We start from the raw sequence: 20,759 nt of genomic DNA, 5'->3' as shown, positions 1-20,759 counted from the left end.
TGGCCTATCCTATGGTAAATCAAAGCTCAACAGCTTCCATTCTAGAGCATGAATTATTTCATTTATTCATAATATATTTTAAAAAATCATTTATTCCCTATGTCTGTTGGAACTTTCTGACAGGAACTAAATGTTTTAGACTAGAAAAGATGGAATCAGTAGTGCTCTTTAGAGTACGATCTGAACAATTTGGACATAGAGGTTTGGGAATTAGAAACTTAACCCAGAATAAAGCCTTGATCTCTGATTTAGGGGTAGCATTGTTTAATGAGAAATGTTATCAGAAAGAGAAATCTTGTTAAGATGTTTAAATTTGGCTTCAGAAAAAAAAAGAGACTTTTAATAAGTAAGGAGTGTGAGTGGGTGGGTGCAAGCAAGGGCTTCTGGGGTCCAGGCACAGCATATCGAAGCATCAGACCTGGGACTTGGGTAGAAAATTGCTAGTAGTTAAGCAGGGATAGATTGGATGGTACTTTTAGGAAGAGTGGAAAATCCAGTTTGATAGGGTGATTGAGGTCACTTTGAAAGATTTGAAAACTTATTAGAGCTCTTAGATTTAATTATGATGACAGCAAAGGATCAACAGCCATTTTACAAAGGGAGAGAAAATGATCAGGTTTATGTTTTAGGGTGTAGAGGGTGGAGGGTGTGGAGTCATAGCCATCATCTTGGCAACTGTTGTGGACCTGGGTTAGAAGAACAGTGGAGGAGAGGGGGAGGCAGTGTGGAGTCGAGAGCTGTTTCTCAATCAGAACTTGTAGGAATTGGTGGCATGTTGCATGCCCTGTGGGGTTACTGACATGATTACTACCAATAGTATATTTACTGTTTTGTATTTGCTCTAAGTGACTTTGGAAAGTCACATGTTCATTCTATTATTAGAACATGGCTGATGGCTGAATTCCTGTTCAGAGGTGCTCAGGAAATGGTGGGTAAATAATGGAGTGAGTCCGGGCAGCTGTAAATAAAACACTCTTAAAATATTTATTTAAATTACTTGTTTGATATCTCTTCAGCAGGCATTTTGTTAAGGGCTGGGGATAGCACTTAGATAATAGGGATATCACTTACCTTGATCTTCAAGTGATTTGCCATGGGCATGAGGTGTCTGATAGACCTTGTTTGCTGTTCTTACTTTCTGTGTATTCTTTGGGCATATAATTTAACTTCTTTTTTAAAATTTTTTATAAATTTTATTAGAGTTTAGTTGATTTCCAGGTGGTGCAGTGGTAAAGAATCTGCCTGCCAATGCAGGAGACACAAGAGATACAAGTTCAATCCCTGGATCAGGAAGATCCCCTGGAGAAGGAAATGGCATCCCACTCCTATATTCTTGCCTGGAAAATTCCATGACAGAAGAGCCTGAAAGATTACAGTCCATGGGGTCGCAAAGAGTCGGACATGACTGAGCACTCGTGCATAGTTGATTTATGGTGTTGTGTTAACTTCAGATGTACAGCAACGTGAATCTGTTTTACATATACCCGCTGACGAAGGATTCTTTTCCCGTGTAGGCCATTACAGAGTATTGAGTACATTTCCCTATGCTATTCATTCAGTAGGCTATTATATTAGTTACCTATTTTATATATAGCAGTGTGCATAAGGCAGACCCAATCTTAATTTAACTTCTTACCCTGTTCATGTGGAATAATGCTTATTTCATGGTATTCTGAAGTTCAGTTAAGGTCATGTGTGTAAAGTGTCTACCGTAATCTCTGCCGTAAGCAAATGCGTGTTCCCTTTTAATCTACCATAGACATGGAAGCTGGGAAACTCAGATTTATTAGGATTTTGTGTCAAACAGGTGTTAGAGTTACTGAATGCATTTCTGAAAGAAATTTTAAAAGGTTACCTTTCCTGATGGTTTGGCATCACAAGATCTGATTGCTGTTTTATTATTTTATTGTGACTGTAGATAGATTACTTAGATAGGTTACTTGTGTTTCAGCCTCAACCTGTTGATCTATAAAATGAGCAAAATCAGTCCTATTTCACATGATTGTTGGTAGAAACATTATACATAGTGGATATGAAAGAATCAGACAAACATGAGTAGCATAGCAGAATGGTTGAGATTAAAAAGTTTGAATGTGTATTTCTTCCCATTACTAGCTTGAGAGGTGGCCCTTTGGCAGGTAGTTAACCTATTTAAGCCCTGATTTCTTTATATGTGGTATTGGGATAATAAAACATCTATGCCGTTGTACTATTTTAAAGAGTAAGTGGGAAAAGGCATGGAAAGTAGTTTATACAATCAAATGGTAAGCACTCAAAAGCTATACTTATTGTAAATTATGTGGTGTCCTTTTAATACTATTGAACAATTAACTCTTCTTTGTTAACTTTTCTTTGGTTTTGCTCTGTGACTAAAATTTCCATACACACAGGTGAATTCTGGATATAAGTGATGTTGCCTTTCATGATAGTGAAAGAAAGTGATGATCCTTTTAAAAGAAAACTTCCTAACAGCTTTAACTTTGTCTCTTTAAAACTATGGGAAAAAAAAAATGTTTCAGGCCTGTGTTTAACCATAGGTGGCAGTGGAATTTGAATGTGATACTTTCTATTATTAAATTTCAGTTCAAAATTTAAAAAAGAGTTAGTGACTGTTAGTTGGGGGCATTACCTACATATCCTGAGAAACAGGGGCTGTCATGAGAGATGTTGGGAATAGATTATGTTTGACAGCCTAAATCATGCTTGGGCGGAAAAATGGGAGCCTCTGCACTATTTTCTTTGGTCCCAATAGTCATGTCCCATCTCAGCCAAAAAGATTATTTCATAAATTGCATCACTGTATTTCTATGTATTTACTTATAGCCCTCAGTTACTTTGTTACCTTTTCTCTTTTGAAGTAGAATTATTATAATTTTTAAAGAACTTAACTATGGATGTATGAATTGTCAAAGCCTTGAGGAGACAAATCTCTTGAAGAATTAACTGTCACTAAAGGTGGGAAGACACGAGTAAAGAACAAGGTGCCTTAAACATTAAAATTATATGCCAACCTGAATAGTTGTGCTTAAAGAATGGAAAAGTCCATCATAGTTATTTTCATTACCTTTTAAGCATTTTAAAAAGTTGGGAATGTTCTTTTTGGGGGGCAGATGTGCTATTTGCATCTTTTAACATTTCCATTGAATTTGTTTGCCAAATAAACTGTTTTGTGTGTGAGCAGTTGTTTGGGTTTTTTCCTTTCCCTAAATAAGATCTAGATTCCTGTTTTGTTAATTTTTTCCATCTTTAATGGAAAAAACTTGTGAGTTTCTCCCTCTCCCCTGCCTCCTAATGACTATATAAATCATTATCAACTGTCCTAAGATTGCTCCCATAGTTTGCATTAGTGAACAATATGTGGGGCTACATCCTTTAAATGTAGTTACCTTGTTTTATATTTTACACAGATGTGATCACAATGATTTCATTTTGTGGCAAACAAGACTGTTATTCTTTGGGTGAGGTTTTTTAACTATCAGAAATAGAGTGGAGGTGCAGTTATTTTTTTTATTTCAGCTGATTTCAAGATGGTTTAAGCTAACATTTTGTGAGGAAAATCATGACCTATAAATTTCTTTTAGAGTATTGTGTACTTAGGGTATCACAATATCCCTTTGCGTTATCCTTAATATGCTAAAATATATGGTATTTTAATAAATACGTTTTTATTTTAGGTACTTATATGTTGTTTGAGGTGAAGATCTCTTGGGGTCTAAAAGATTGAGTTTGGGATCGGTATCTGTTCTTTAATTACCTCAGTATGAGCTTCAAAGACAAAGTTGAATGCATCTTGCTGTGGTTAACACAGCAAGAGAGGAGAAAATAATCAGGATTTGTCTTTCAACCCATCAGTTTGGGGATGTAGGAAATAGGTTAATCTCCTCCAAATTAGAATTTGGTGCTGGCTTTCAGTATGGTCATCTGTCAGAACTGTAATGTTCTGATAATGTTTATTTTGTATCTTACTGAGAAATCTAATGTACTTTGTCTTAAATTTTCAATGAAGGACTGTCACAGTTTTGTTTGTCTGTGTTAGAAGGGTGTCATCATTCTAGCTGTGTTTTGTAATGTTCTACAAAAAATTCCTCCTTCCTACCTTCGAAATTTCTTCATAATCTTATCTCTGTTCCTATGTAGAGAGAGAGAAATACTTTTGCTTTCTCTTTCTCCTGTGGGCTGGCTCCACAAGAAAGAATTACTTTACAATGTGTCTTGGATGTCACTTGGAGATGGAAAAAAATCCTGGTGATTTCATAACACTTGTAAGACCTTTGGGTATATGTCAACAAGTTCATTTTAGTTGTACTTGGGAGATTTCATTTTGGTGAGAACATTTTTACCACTTTTGTGTTTCCCTGTAGCATGTGAATAAAACTTTATATTTCCCCCTTCAGTGGTACAGCTTAAAAATTCCAGCCTCTGAAACATGTGGTGCTTTGCTAGTCAGGAAGCCAGGAAAGTTATATAAACAAATCCATATTGAACATGCATATAAACTAAGTTTGTGTACTCTAAGAAATAACTAAATGGTTGGTGGCAAAAAAGTACAAGTTATGGATCTCCCTATTTCTAGTGACTCCCGCTACAGTTCATCCTACACACAGCTGCTCGATTATCAGAGCTGTTGGAATACTCTCCCTAAAACAGTATTTTCATCAAATCCTTCAGCAGTGGCTTCTGTCTGAAGAAATCTGGACTCCTAAGTACAATGCACAAGGCCCCCTCTTATAACTTCACTCTTAAATTTCCCCACTTTTTCCTTTGATTTTGGTTACCCTGTGGGACTGGGTCATATATATATATATATATATATATATATATATATATATATATGTACTGTAATATCTGTTCTTCCTCCTCCTCCTCCTCCTCCTCACCATTCATTCAGATCACTTCCCTCACTCTTAAGTGCCTCATTAGCAACTTACTGTGTCTAACTTTATTTTCTCACCAACCTCTTAGGATTTTGGTACTTAATTCATACTCTCTGAATTTATTCTCAGTGTAGAGTGGCTCCATATTTGATTTTATGAGTGTGCAGTCTCTCTAGACAGGTGCCAAGTAAACATCAGATAGATTAAGTGATTTGTCTCAATGGTGTAATTAGAGGGGAAATTGACTCTTCCTATTCTGATTGGTTCAGGAAAACTTCATAAAGTGGGATTTCATGAATTTGGACTCAAAGATCAGAGTGTTTAGTCCAAGTAGGAAAGAAGGAAGGCAGTGTGGAGATTTTGAGAGAATAACTGTCAAATCTGCAATATCTCTATGATCATGACAATCTACTTAATATACTCAAGTCTCAGTTTCTTAATCTATAAAATGGAGATGGTGATAGCTATTTGGTTGGATTGTTGTGAAGATCAGAAGTGCCTGCACATAGCAAGCAGTCAACAAATGGTAGCTATTATTACAGATTAGGGACTCATAGAGTGCCGCCATGAAAAATGATGGAGGAGGAAGCTCCAAAAATTGGTTTCTTCCCCAAGATGACTGTTAAGGAGCATGACTGAAGCAATTATTTTGGAATTCTGGAGTCTAGGCAAACACAGCATCCAGGGGAGTGCTTAATGAAGAAAGAGGCTGGCAGATTTTTGAGACCTTCAGTGTTTTGCATAGTGGCTACCACTTTCCATCTCCTAGCTCTGTGGCAGAAAACTGGGTATGGTGGCCCCTGATTCTTGGTGTGGCTTTGCTTGTCTTTCAGAAATTGAGGTTGTTGTTTTTGTTGCTGCTGTTGATTGCTGAGGGTCTGGCCCAGAGGCTGGCCATTGTTTCAAACCCCAAAGACTAAAATGACTTCCCTGGCTTCTGCCAAGGGGATTTAAAGAGACATACCCTTTCCCCCTTTTCTTATTGTATCCTGCTGTATAAGGAAATCTCTGTCAGGCTACTGGATGACCATGGAGATGACAAAACAGAGACTTCAGTGATAATATATGACAAGGAATATACTATTTGCAAAAAAAATAGTTTGGAAAAGTCAATAAATAAACTGTTGACTACAGCCTTCACCACATAATAATAGCAATCTCTAGGGTTGGAGAGAATCTGATTTCTTTAGTTACCACATTACAATATTCAAAATGTCCAATTCTAAAAAAAAAATAACAAAGCATGTGAAGAAATAGGAAATTATGACCCAATCACAGAGAAAAAAGTGCCGATTGACAAAAGCCATCCCTGAGGAAGCCCAGACATTGGACAAAGACTTTAACTATTTCTAATATGCTCAAAATGCTGAAGGAAACCATGGACTACTTAAAGAAAAGCAGGAGAACAGTGTGTGGAGAAGTGCGGAAGATCAGTAGAGAGAAGAAAATCATAAAAGAACAATAGCTGAAATAAAGAAATCAGTAGAACGTTCTTCAATGACAGATTTGAGCAGGTGGAAGAAGGAATTTAAAAAAAAAACCCTTCAGGATAGGGCAGGACTAGAAAGAAAGATGAAGAAAAATGAACAGTACCTAAGGGACCTATGAGACATCATTAACTGTACCAACATACGCATTATGTGGCTCAGCTGGTAAAGAATCTGCCTGCAATGTGGGAGACCTGAGTTTGATCCCTGGGTTGGGAAGATACCCTGGAAAAGGAAAAGGCCACCCACTCCAGTATTGTGGCCTAGAGAATTCCATGGACTGTGTAGTCCATGGGATCTCAAAGAGTCGGACACGACTGAGCAACTTTCACTTCACTATGCATTATGGAAATCTTAGAAGAGAATAAGAAAGGGGCAGAAAAACGTTATTTGAAGAAGTAATGGCGAACTTCCCTGGTGACACAGTGGAGAAGAATCTGCCTGCCAGTGCAGGGGATACGAGTTTGATCCCTGGTCCAGGAAGATCCCACGTGCCAAGAAGTAGCTGAGTTCGTGTGTCACAACTCCTGAGCCCATGAGCAGCAAGTACTGAGCCTGTATGCCACAACTGCTGAAGCCCATGGGCATAGAGCCTGTGCTCTGAAGCCACCGCAGTGAGAAGCCCAAGCACCACAACGAAGAATAACCCGTACTTGCTGCAACTAGAGAAAGCCCACACAAAGCAACCAAGACCCAGCACAATCTAATAAATAAATAAAAATTTAAAAACAGTATTAAAAATTAATGACTGAGAAGAACTTTATCATTTTAGCTCTTATATTTAGGTCTTTGATTCATTTTGAGCTAATTTTTGTATATAGCGGAAAGTAGGGGTCCAACTTTTGCAAGTAGTTATGCAGCTGTCCCTGCACCATTTGTTGAGGAAAAGGTTCTTTTCCTGTTGGATAGACCCTGTTCTTCTTTTTCAAGGTTGTTTTGGGGTCCTTCGCAATTCCATTAGCATTTGAAGTTTGGCTTTTCCACTTCTCCATAAAAAGGCAGGTGAAATTCTAATTGGGATTGCATTGGATCTGTAGACCACTCTGGGTCCTATTGACACCTTAAGGATATTTAGTCTTACAGCCCATGAACACAGGATGTCCTTCTGTTTATAGGCATATCTCAGAGATGTTGTGGGTTCAGTTGCACACCATTGCAATGAAGCAAGTATCACAATAAAGTGAGTCACACAAATTTTTTGGTTTCCCAGTGCATGTAAAAGTTACATGCTGTATTAAGTGTGCAGTAGCATTACATCTAAAAAAAATAATGTATGTACCTTAATTAAAAAACAATTTTATGGGGGAAATGATGCTAATAGACTAGTTTGGAGAAGGAAATGGCAACCCACTCCAGTGTTCTTGCCTGGAGAATCCCAGGGACGGGGGAGCCTGGTGGGCTGCCGTCTGTGGGGTCGCACAGAGTCGGACACGACTGAAGTGACTTCTTAGCAGCAGACTGCTGCTAAGAAGTCTGAAACAAAAGTTTCCAACTTTTGTTGACCCAGGGTTGCCACAAACTTTCAGTTTGTAAGAAATGAAATATCTGTGAAGCACAGTAAAGCTAAATGCAATAAAACAAGCTGTGCCTGTATTTGTCTTTAATTTCTTTCAGCAGTATTTTATAATTTTCATTGTACAAGTTTTTTATGTCTTTGATTAAATTTATTCCTAGGTATTTTATTTAGATGCTATTATAAATTGAATTTCTTAATTTCCTTTTTGGATTGCTGATGTATACACACATTTGATTTTTGTGTGTTTGTCTTGTAAACTGCAACTTTGCTGAAATTGTTTATTAGCTCTGTAGCTTTCTTGTGGGTTCTGTGGGATTTTCCATATATAGGATCTTGTCATCTGCGAATAGACACGGTTTACTTCTCCCTTTCCAATTTGGATGCCTTTTACTTCTTTCTTCTTGTGTCTGGCTAGAACTTCAGTACAGTATTGTGTAGCTGTGGTAAAAAGCAGGCTTCCTTGCCATGTTCCGGATCTTAGGAAGAAAGCTTTCAGTCTTTCACCACTGAGTATTACGTTAACTGTGAGTTTTCCATAAATGTCCTCTATCATGTTGAGGAAGTTCCTTTCAGTCTCAACTTTCTGTGTGTGTGCGTGCATATTTTAAATATGGAAGGGTGCTGGATTTTGTCAAATATGCCTTTTCTACATCAATTGAGGTGATTTGTGGTTTCTTTTTTTTTTTTCCTTTTTTCTATCTCTGTGGTATATTATATTGATTGACTTATGTTGAACCACTTTGAATAAATCCCACTTTTTCAGTAAGCCAAGTCACTGCTTTTCCAGCATGGGTGAGTTCTGAGTTAGTCCTTCAAGAAGCATCCAGACACGTTAGAGTAGATAGACACAATAATTTGCAGTTTAGGTCTGCTCTGCTCTCTCTGAAACCAGGTAGCTGTGTCCCATAGTGGAAATACAGGCTGATATCTTAAAGGCTTCTGCTTTATAGAGGGAGGGATTGGGGCAAGGGTAAGGAATGCTACAGCCATTTCCTACCATTTTTAAGTTGCCTTTTTCTTGATTCAGTGTTCACGTAGTCACTGTACAACTTTTGTTTTCCAGAGTTCTGACATAGTTGGTTCTGACTCTTTCAGCATGTATTTCAAAGTTTGTGTGGAGATGAGAGCTTGGAGCCACCTACTTTGCTATTTTGCTGATTTTACTTTGTTATTTGCTTTTTGATTCAATTTTTCTCCTTTTTTTCTTTCTTCTCTTAAGGCATTATTTGCTTTACTTAGTTTAGTTTAGTTCAGTCACTCAGTCGTGTCTGACTCTTTGCGACCCCATGGACTGCAACATGCCAGGCCTCCCTGTCCGTCACCAACTCCCAGAGTTTACTCAAACTCATGTCCATCGAGTCAGTGATGCCATCCAACCATCTCATCGTCTGTCATCCAGTTCTCCTCCTGCCTTCAATCTTTCCTAGCATCAGGGTCTTTTCCGATGAGTCAGCTCTTCTCATTAGGTGGCCAAAGTATTGGAGTTTCAGCTTCAACATCAGTCCTTTCAATGAACACTCAGGACTGATCTGCTTTAGGATGGACTGGTTGGATCTCCTTGCAGTCCAAGGGACTCTCAAGAGTCTTCACTAACACCACACTTCAAAAGCGTCAATTCTTCAGCGCTCAGCTTTCTTTACAGTCCAACTCTCACATCCATACGTAACTACTGGAAAAACCATAGCCTTGACTAGACGGACCTTTGTTGGCAAAGTAATGTCTCTGCTTTTTAATATGCTGTCTAGGTTGGTCATAACTTTTCTTCCAAGAAATAAGTGTCTTTTAATTTCATGGCTGCAGTCACCATCTGCAGTGATTTTGGAGCCCAAAAATATAAAGTCTGACACTGTTTCCACTGTTTCTCCTGCTATTTGCCGTGAAGTGATGGGACCAGATGCCATGATCTTTGTTTTCTGAATGTTGAGTTTTAAGCCAACTTTTTCACTCTCCTCTTTCACTCATCAAGAGGCTTTTTAGTTCCTCTTCACTTTCTGCCATAAGCGTGGTGTCATCTGCATATCTGAGGTTATGGTATATTTCTCCCAGCAATCTTGATTCCAGCTTGTGCTTCATCCAGAGATTTCTCATGATGTACTCTGCATAGAAGTTAAGTAAGCAGGGTGACAATATACAGCCTTGACGTACTCCTTTTCCTATTTGGAACCAGTCTGTTGTTCCATGTTCAGTTCTAACTGTTGCTTCCTGACCTGCATACAGATTTCTCAAGAGGCAGGTCAGGTATTACTTAGTTACTCATGTCCGAATTTTGTACTCATTCCTGAAATGATTCCCCTTTTTTCCTGTTTCTTTTTTGAGTTCTTTCCTACAGTTTTGTAATTATAATTTATATTTCTTTTCCATGCCTTGAGTTACTTTCTTAATGTCTTTAAGCTTGTTCTGAAATAGTGTAATTTTGATCTGTTCCCAAGGTATGTCTCTCATTATGTGTAGGGAGTGTTGTTTGCTTTTTATTGTTTTTTCTTAAAATAGCTATGAGATGAGACACTGATATTTTTCTGTTACTCATTTTTATGTAAAGTTTGTTTTCCTGAACTTAGAGAAGGGAGTCATGATTCAGGATAACTTTTCTAATGTCACAGAGCTCCCTCTTCTGTTGTTTTTGTAAACTGTTCAAAAATATAATAGCTTCCTTTCCCCTTTTCTACTTTTACCTGGATCTTCCTTTCCTGTCTCTGTTGTCTCTACCCCGCTCAGTTTTGGTTCCAAACCCTACAGCTTTTGAGGGAAAGCCCTATCCTGGAATGCAACTTTGGTTGGTAGGTTGGTTTTAAGGATTTATATGACTCGGACTGCTCCATCCTTTTTCAGAAATTACCTCACACTCACTTGTTAGCGGATTGGGCTAAACTTTTCCCATTTTCAGATTCTCTTTTCAAATTGGCTATCATATTATCCAGTGAGTAGACAGTGACTATTCTGAGGTACTCAAGTCCTTCAAATGTCCATTGCTTCTGCACTGCAGGCAGATTCTCTCCCAGCTGAGCTACCAGGGAAGCCCACTGTCCATTGCTTCTGTATGCATCCTCATGCACAGATGCTGATTTCATGCAGGTCTCGTAACTGTTGATGCTTTTTCCCACTTTTATTTTGAGTTTCATATGGATAATTTCCACTTGTTGTATATGTTCTCCATGGTATTTTGGTTTTGCTGTCTTAGTCACTCTTTTTGATTTTAGGTGGTGATTCAAGTACATTAAAAAAATCTGTAGTGTAGTATCTGCCACCAAGAGTCCAGGATCCACTCTGCATTCATATTTTAAAATTTCCCTGTATGGACTTGGAATTTCTGGCCTCTCGCTGATGACCTGTCTCCTGTGTTTGTGCTTCGTTCTGAAACCTTAAAAAATCTGTTGGTAGTTGGATATTGGAAAACCTGTCAACTTAGAGAAGGCTAGAAAGAAGCAGTTTATCATTATAGTGGAAATGAAAGCATTTACACATTGAGGTGAAGTTGCAAATGGTACAGAACATGTTTGCTTACGGAATGAACAGCAGAAACTTTCTGAAGACCAAAGAGCAAATTATGCAACCTGTGAAGTGCTGTGCTTGTGTCTTTGAAAGTAATCATAATAAATGAGAAACAGGAAAGAGTGACTGATAGGGCAAAGACAGCCTTTCAGTTTAATGATCGCCATCAATGCCTGATGTGGGGGAGCTTAACTTTAATTCAGGGGAAGGCATGGGGTTAATTGAGGATAAAGCCTGTTTGAAAACAGTGGGAGATGGACTTTGGCCACAAGCTATGGAGGGTTTTATAAATTCAGAGCTCCTGAGACACCTGCTGAACATCAAAGTGAATGCCCAGTGGCTAATGCAAACACTAGAGACGGATTGGGCATTCCTTAGGCTACTAGGAAATAAAGATGGTTAAAGCTTCAATAGGATTTTTTTTTCCCAGCGTAGTAAAATAAAATGGGAGGGGAAAAAAAAAAAAAGCCTGATGGAAAAAGGTATCAGCATAGAGGAGAAAGTAATTTCTGGTTGGAAAGTGATAAAGGACCAATTGACATACCTACCAGGGGAAGTACATCCAGGGACTGTTAGCATCGTCACTTCCCAGTCCCTTGCAAACATAGTCACTTCCCAGTCTCTTGACTTTTTTACACCTACCTAGTGAAAGTGTGAAAGTCGCTCAGTCATATCAAACTCTGCAACCCTGTGGACTATACAGTCCATGGAATTCTCCAGGCCAGAATACTGGAGTGGGTAGCCTTTCCCTTCCCCAGGGGATCTTCCCAACCCAGGGATCGAACCCAGGTCTCCCACATTGCAGGCGGATTCTTTACCAACTGAGCCACAAGGGAAGTTCTATACCTACCTAACCTGATAATAAATAGAATGAATAGCTTTTGTACAGTGTAAACTGAATAGTGGCAGATTGTTTCATTGAAGGTGCAGAAACATTTTTAATATCAATTTTTCACACCACCAAGGGGAGAAGGGTAAATCAATATAAATATTTCTGCAGGGAAGTAAACTATTGCTGTCTAGCTATGCCCAAGTGCAGAGGCTCTGGGGCATGAATGGAGGTTGGTGGGGAAAATAGTGGGAGTTAATGAGATCGGAGAGGGAACCACAAGCCAGGTCATATGGGGTTTTATTGGCTGTAATGGTAAGAACTTTGAACTTTATTACAAGATGTTTGGAAGCTGTTAGCAGATTGAGAGCAGAGGAACAGTGAGCAACTAATGTAAATGGTGTTTTCAAGCTAACTGGATGTCAAAGGTACTATGGGTATGCTTTGGACATAATAATAGACGTGTTAGAATGTAAAGAACCTGGGTTAATATTGATTAAATTCTTTTAATTTGAAAATTTATGGTTTTAGAGTTAAGAGCTACAAATATGAAGTGTTGAGATATATGTGTGCGAATGTGTACAGAAAAACACACACATTTTTTTGTTTTTCAAGTAAAGCTTGCTAAACAGTACTGAACCTCATTTCATATATTCTTACTTCTGTTCTCTTAATTTTTTTTGTTTAAACCACTAGTCACAGCCCAATAAATTGACTTAGTAACACATTATTGTTGTTCCATCCCTAAGTTGTGTCTGACTCTTTGCAACCCCATGGACTGCAGCACACCAGGCTTCCCTGTCCTTCACTATCTTCCAGAGTTGGCTCAAATTCATGTCCACTGAGTCAGTGATGCTATCCAGCCATCTTATCCATTAGTAACACAATAATGGATCAGAATTTGAAGTTTGAAAACCACTGTAAATCTATAATCCCCTTATATGGCTTGCCAAGGCACATACAACTGAAAATGACCAAACCAGAATTCAGATATTGCCACATTGCCCAAGAATATATCTATTAAAAAAACAAAAAAACAAGTTGGTTTATACAATGTTTAAGAGTATGTTCCAGTGTGGAAAAAATCTTGAGGATCATTGTCCCTTCTTGAGCATGTTGCCTATGCTTATCTCTCTGGTGTGAAATGTTAAGCCTTTAAATTTCAAATGGACTTGTAAAATATCAACACAATTTTCTTTCCTAATGGCCTGTAATTAAATATATAAACTGCTAGCCAAAGTAACAGTTGGTCTCTCTTGAATTATAAACAGAATAAGTCATTTATAGCCAGCCTGGTGGCCTTTAAATTGTCGCCTAGGAATTAATGAAAAGAAATGTCATTTTCATATTTTCTGCAAATCGCTTATTCTTTTGTTGTGTTTCATTTTGGAAGAGGGTTTTATGGGAGGAGTGAAGGATAAATGAAACATGAAGGTCAGTATGAAGTAATGGGGGAAAAAATGTCCCTTTTGATTCTGTTACATAAATCCTTGCTTCTGTCTTCCATAGCTCTGTGACCTTTGGAAAGATACTTGCCTGTGCCCTACTTTTCTCATATATAAATGGAAATAATATCTATATCATAGCTTTAACATTAAGGTTAAATGAGGGCCTGGTGGTACAACATGTATTTTAATAAATATTAGTTTTCTTCTTTCCTTTCTTCTTTAGGAAGGAATTCAGTGAAAATGTGTTGCTAGAATAAGCAGGGCTGGAGAGTGTAGAAAAATGCAAAAAGAAAGGTACATCTTTTTTTATTGGTTGTTCTCTTCCTAGTAAGTCTGTTGTGTGTGATCCCAATTGTTAATAATTTCTTTGGGGATAGATAGGTGATAAATAGGTAGGCTTCCTGTGCCTCCTGCTGTCCCTTCCCTTTGTAGAGACGGGGGATCACCCAAGTGATGAAAGGCAAGTTTAGTGGAGCTAGAAAGTGACACCTTCACAGTTGATTCCAGTATTTTAGTTTCTCGTGTCTTCAATCTGTTTATCACAAAGAATTTACTGAAGACATGTCGGTCCTGATACCAAGTATGTTAGTTCACTAATAGCTGTTCATACAGGTGTTACCTACTACCAATTGTCCTTGCCTGTGGAGTAAATAACACTTCCTTTGATTTAACCCAGAAATTATAGCAGCAGAGTTACAAAGTCAAAGTGAGATAGGAAGATAAAATTAGAGTTTTGTATAATAATCTTTAAAAAGATGTTTTATTGAGATATAATTTATATGCCATAAATTCAGTCTTTTAAAATGAACAATTCAGAGAGTTGTACAACCATCACCACTATCTAACTTTAGAACCTTTTAATCACCCCAAAATGAAACGTTACACCCATTAGCAGTTATTCACCCCACCCCACCCCTCCCCTCCTCTGCCCTGACACCTCAACCCCTTGCAACCACTAATGTGCTTTTTCTCTCTGTGGATTTGCTTATTCTGGATATTTCATATAAATTGAATTACATATGTCTTTTGTGACTGATTTCTTTTACTTAGCTTAATGTTTAAAAGTTCATTCATGTTATAACATAAATCAGTACTTCATTACTTTTTATTGCCAAATAATTAATTCATATGGATGTACTACATTTTATTTTCCTATTCATCAGTTGATGGACATTTGGGTTCCATTTTTTTGGCTCTAATGAATAATACTGCTGTGAACATTTGTGTACAAGTTTTTGTGAGGACATGTGTTTTCAGTTCTCTTCAGTATATACCTCAGAGTGGAATTGAAGGGTCATATGCTAGCTTTACATTCTAACATTTTGAGGACCTTATAAACTGTTTTCTGAAGTGATATACCATTTTGTCCCAGTGGATTTTAAATCTCCCACTTTTAAAGTTCTGGTTTTATATATAATGGAATAAATAGCTGAAATAAGCAATTTGAATTGATAGGGGGAGAAAATTCACCTGTAGTAGTTTGCAAAGTTGGAAGTACTTTTTTTTAAAGTAGGTTTGAAATTATTACTATTAATCTTTGGCTCTTTTTTTAAATTTTATTTTTGCAGTTTTATCTTCAAGACACTAAAAGTAGTAATGGTACCTTTATAAATAGCCAGAGATTGAGTCGAGGCTCTGAAGAAAGTCCACCATGTGAAATTCTTTCCGGTGACATTATCCAGTTTGGGGTAGATGTGACGGAGAACACACGGAAAGGTACGGGTATGGATCGATTTTTCCTATTATTTGTCTTGTTAAATTTTTTATTCTATTGTTTAATGTTAACAAAACATTTCATGCTTGTAAAAGCAATTTAACTGTGACATTTCATGCAGTGAAATGTTGAATGTCTCACTTTTCCTATTGCTTTTCTAAAATCTTAAATTCTGAAATATTAAATAGTTTATAATCTCTATTACAGTACCAAAACATAGGACACTGCTGTGTCAGTTAAGAAGCAGTTGGCTGAAGTGACACTATATTCAACCAACAAGAGCTTAAACCATAAGGATGAGTGTGAAAACGTTAGTCACTCAGTCATGTCCGACTCTGTGACCCTGTGGACTGTACGCTGCCAGGCTTCTCTGTCCATGGAGTTATCCAGGCAAGAATACTGGAGCCAGTAGCCATTCCCTTCTCCAGGGGATCTTTCCGACCCAGGGATTGAATCTGGGTCTCCCGCATTCTGGGCAGATTCCTTACTTTCGATTCCTTACCTTCTGAGACACCAGGGAAGCCCCAAACCATAAAGATATCTATTATTAACTGATTAACAATAAGCCTGGAAATAGGTTGGTTCAGACTTCGTTCAGTTGGCTCTGTAGTGTTATCAAAGAATCCAGGATCTTACTGTCCTCCCAGTCTGTTATCCTTTATGTGTTAGTTTCTTAAGCTTTTAATTGTCACCTCATGGTTTAAGGGTGATGGCTTCAGCCCCAGGCATGATTTTCCCCACACCAGTGTTCTAGGCAAAAAAGATGAGATGGGGACAAAGTACCTTCTAGTGTGACTTTCTTTTTATGTTTGAAAGAACAATCTTTCATAGACTCCTTCCAGCAGATTCCTTTTGCTCACTGGCTACGTGGGTGGGTCATGTATATAGCTTTAGCTCTAGTTACAGAGAAGCTTGGCAAGGAAGTTACCTGACCAAGGAGAGCAGGAAATCCATGACTAGCATAGATCAATTATGATTTATCCCTTTGGTTGTGCGTTCATTGTTGCCCCAAACAAAATCAGAATTCTGTAGGCAGCTACTACAAGTGTAAAATTTCATGTCTCAGTTTCTGAAATTAGAAGTTCTGTGGCTAAATAAATTTAGATTATTTTTACAATTCTGAGGCTTTTTGGCCTTACCTAGTTCACTGTATAGTTTATGACTGAAATGATAATGACTGAATCATAAAACTAAAAAAATAGGAACCAAAAGTATGCAGTCCCACTTGTCATAGTTTAGTATGCACAGTGGAATGATTGGCAAGTTTTTCCTTTTGCTTCTCTGAGCATCCTCTGATCTGAATACCCTAAGTTGTTAGCCTCTAACATTTTGCACAGTAGACGAGGGAATCCAGGTAGATGGTGATGATGGTGTGTGAATATATGTGTCTTGGTTGCTCTGTCATGCCCAACTCTTTGCGACCCCATGGACTGTAGCCCACCAGGCTCATCTGTCCATGGGGATTCTCCAGGCAAGAATACTGGAGTGGATTGTCATTCCCTTCTCCAGGGGATCTTCCCAACCTAGGGCTCAAACCCAGGCCTCCGCATTGCAGGCGGATTCTTTACCGTCTGAGCCACCAGGGAAGCCCTGTATGTATGTATGCGTATACATTTACGTACTGCAACTGCAGTATTATTTTTGTTGGGTTTTGTTGGCCTTCTCAGGGTGTTAGGTTTTGATACATGGATGTGTGCAGGGCCAGCGTCTTAGGAATTTTCATTTACATTTGTAAAATAGAAAAGAAAATTTGTATTTTGATGCAAAATATTGAGTACTTCTTACTAAGAGAACTCTACTTCTGTATAACCATACTGAGAACAGCTGCAGTGGACACTTTGACAGCAACTCCTGTTGCTGTATCACATCTCCTCTGCTACCGAGTCATTCAGCAAACATTTACTGAACCCCAGCTGTGAATAACCCAGAGAAGGCAGAATTTAATTACATTGTCTTTCTCTCCAAGGAATATCTATTTTCTTGTCTTGCATTTCTCAAAGAGAATCAAGAGGTGTTAATTGGCACAAGAATGAGGTAATCAAATACATTTAGGAAATGCTTAGTTAACCAAAGGTAGGCAAGACATCTCAGAGCTTTTAACGTGCTAACATATGTGCAGGTCTCTAAGGGGGTAATTGATTGAATGTAGATAACTCCAGACTCATTTCCACTTTTCTTCCCCATCTTGCTGTGTAGGACACTTTAGAAAATACTGTAGAAAGCTAAGAGGAAAACTGAGACTAAGTGTTAGTACAGTATTATTTCAGCAACATCAGTTCTTACAGGCTTCTTTGAAAATTTACATATCTTTTATTCCAACTTTAAGGAAATTAAGACAAATTTCTTCATCATTTAAAATGTTATTTCTTTTGGCACTTAATTGGCTTGAAAAAGTTGACTTACATTATGCATGGCCTCTTGGGATTCAGCTATGTCATGAGTTGTGTATTACTATTTAAGCATATGCTTTAAAATTAAAAAAAAAAAAAAAGATGTTGCTCTGTGCTAAACATTATACCAGTTGGAAAATCCTGTTGAAATTGTGCAACACTATCGGATATCTGGTGGATCAAAGAAATCAAAAAAGGAACTTCAAACTATGTGGAAAGGAAAGGAGACTTTCCTACAAAAATATGTTAAATCCTTTACTCAGATAAAAACTTACAATCTAAAATTTTCCATTATTAAAAAAGAAAGACAATGAAGGAACTTGGCACTTAGAAGAAATTAGAAAAAGAACAAAAAAAAGAAGTTTGGAAGTAGAAAAATGAAAAGCAGAAATTAATGAAATGAACAAAAAAAATTTAGAAGGGGTGGCTAAGTGGCTAAGTCACATCAGTCGTGTCCGACTCTGTGTAACCCCATAGACGGCAGCCCACCAGGCTCCCCCGTCCCTGGGATTCTCCAGGCAAGAACACTGGAGTGGGTTGCCATTTCCTTCTCTGATGCATGAAAGTGAAAAGTGAAAGGGAAGTCGCTCGTGTCCGACTCTTTGCGACCCCAGGGACTGCAGCCCACCAGGCTCCTCCGACCATGGGATTTACATCGCCTTCTCCGTAGAAGGGGTAAACAAACCCAAATGCTGGTCCTTTAAAACAAAACAATAAAATAGGTAGTTCATAAGCCTTGACTCCTTGTATATAAAAAATACAAGGAATGAGAAAGGAGATATAAACAGATATGGGATATACCAAAAGAATTCTTAGAGACTGTTACATGCCAAACTGTGGCAAAAAAAAAATAGAGTAAATTAATGTTTTCCTGGCAAAATTACCCCAAGATGTAGAGAACCTTCAAGTTAATTTTTTTAAGAGACTAAAAAAGTTATTAAAAATTGACTAGAAACGTGCATTCAGAGTTGAATTTTGCCTTATTAAAAAAAAGATAAATCCAGTGTTGTGTAAATAATCCAATATAGGTAAAGGTGAGAAACTCTGAAAATCTTTTAAAGAAGCCAGCAGCCTTTCATTAATGCCAAATTCTGATACAGATAAAGTACAAAGAAAAAAAACTGTAATTTCATTTGGAACAATAGATAAAAAAATTCTGGTTAGGGTAGTAGTAAATTCAGAAGTGAAGCTAGAATAAACAAAAGTAGGATTTACTCTAAGAATGCAAAAATAATTCAATTTTGGGGAAATATGTCAACATCATGCACAAAATAAAGCTGAGAAATAGGTACTGTAGAACCAGTGGATGTTGAAAAGGCAGTTGATCAAGTTCAGGAGTTGTTCCTAGTAAAAACTGTAAATAAATAGGATGAAAAAAAATTATAATTAAAACAGAAGAAAAATAGCAAAAATGCTACACATCTATAAAAATACATGAACTGTTTGTGTATATCAATAAAGATAAACCTTAAACATTATTTCAAGAAAATTGCAAATTTAAGATATTAAATATAGTTCTCTGTGCTATGCAATAGGTCCTTGTTGTTTATTTTCTATATAGTACTGTGTATATATTAATCCCAAGCTCCTAATTCATCCCCCAACTTCCCCTTGCTATCCCATTTGGTAACCATAAGTTTGTTTTCTATGTCTATGAGTCTGTTTTTGCTTTGTAAATGAGTTCATTTACATTATTTTTTAAGATTCCATATATAAGTGGTATATGATATTTGTCTTTCTCTTATCTGACTTACTTCACTTAGTATGATAATCTGTGGGTCCATTGATGTTGCTGCAAGTGACATTATTTCATTCTTTTTTATGACTGAGTAGTCTTTCATTTCGGAGAAGGCACTGGCACCCCACTCCAATACTCTTGCCTGGAAAATCCCATGGACAGAGGAGCCTGGTAGGCTGCAGTCCATGGGGTCGCTGAGAGTCGGACACAACTGAGCGACTTCCCTTTCACTTTTCACTTTCGTGCATTGGTGAAGGAAATGGCAACCCACTCCAGTGTTCTTGCCTGGAGAATCCCAGGAACAGGGGAGCCTGGTGGGCTGCCGTCTCTGGGGTCGCATAGAGTTGGACATGACTGAAGTGACGCAGCAGCAGCAGCAGTCTTTCATTATGTATATATACCACATCTTACGGTTTTCTCCAGATATATGCTCAGGAGTGGGATTGCAGGATCATATGATAACTCCATTTTTAGTTTTTAAAGAAATCTCCATGTTGTTTAGCCTAGTGGCTGCACCAGTTTACATTCCCACCAACAATGTAGGAGGGTTTCCTTTTCTCACACCCTCTTTAGCAATTATTATTTGTGGACTTTTAATGATGTCCATTCTGACCCATGGGAGTTGATATCTCATTGTTACTTTGATTTGCACTCCTTTAATAACCAGCAGTGTTGAGAATCTCTTCATGTGCCTACTGGCCACCTGTATGTCTTCTTTGGAGAAATGTCTATTTAGGTCTTTGGCCCATTTTTTGATTGGGTAGTTTGTTTTTTTATCATTGAATTATATGAGCTGCTTACATATTTTGGAAACTAACTCCTTGTCTGTAGCAAGATGCAGGATGTAGCAAATATTTTCTCCCAGTCTTTTCATTTTGTTTATGGTTTCCTTTGCTGTGCAAAAGCTTGTAAATTTAATTTAATTAGGCACCATTTGTTTATTTTTGTTTTTATTTCCATTTCTCTACGAGACTCTAATGTTTGCGCTCTAATGCTTTTGAACACATTTATAATAAGGATATAAAATTGGAAAATTGAAATGATAAAAAGTAATGTGTGTGGATCTATGAAAAGGATTTTTTTCATCAGTCTGCATAGGATAAAAAACAGTGGAAGGATAATTTTTAAATTGCCCTTCATGCAGGTATTAAAAAGAATACATTAGGATTGTATGAATTGCAGGGATTTCTGTGAGATGTATTATTAAGTGAGGAAAGGATTACTTTTCATAATTTCATTATTTTTAAAAAGTCTCATCAGTCCCTATACATGTG

General features: G+C 37.6%; 1 protein-coding gene across 34 annotated transcripts in view; it reads left to right on the top strand.

The window, feature by feature from the left end:
* Positions 1 to 20,759, top strand: part of SLMAP (sarcolemma associated protein) — a 152,048-nt gene that overhangs the window by 50,817 nt on the left and 80,472 nt on the right. For 21 of the 34 annotated variants that reach the window (XM_059880060.1, XM_010817801.3, XM_010817803.3 and 18 more), the window contains exon 3: positions 15,212 to 15,359. In XM_059880060.1, the coding sequence (XP_059736043.1) occupies positions 15,212 to 15,359 (148 nt within the window). Of the gene's footprint in view, positions 1 to 15,211; positions 15,366 to 20,759 lie in introns of all 34 variants that reach the window. The other 13 variants (XM_010817802.3, XM_010817800.3, XM_010817793.3 and 10 more) reach the window with 1 other exon arrangement.

This window comes from Bos taurus, chromosome 22 (assembly GCF_002263795.3).
Source record: "Bos taurus isolate L1 Dominette 01449 registration number 42190680 breed Hereford chromosome 22, ARS-UCD2.0, whole genome shotgun sequence".
NCBI classification, from domain to species: domain Eukaryota; kingdom Metazoa; phylum Chordata; class Mammalia; order Artiodactyla; family Bovidae; genus Bos; species Bos taurus.
Note: the sequence above shows the minus strand (reverse complement) of the source record. Positions and strands in the feature narration are given on the sequence as shown.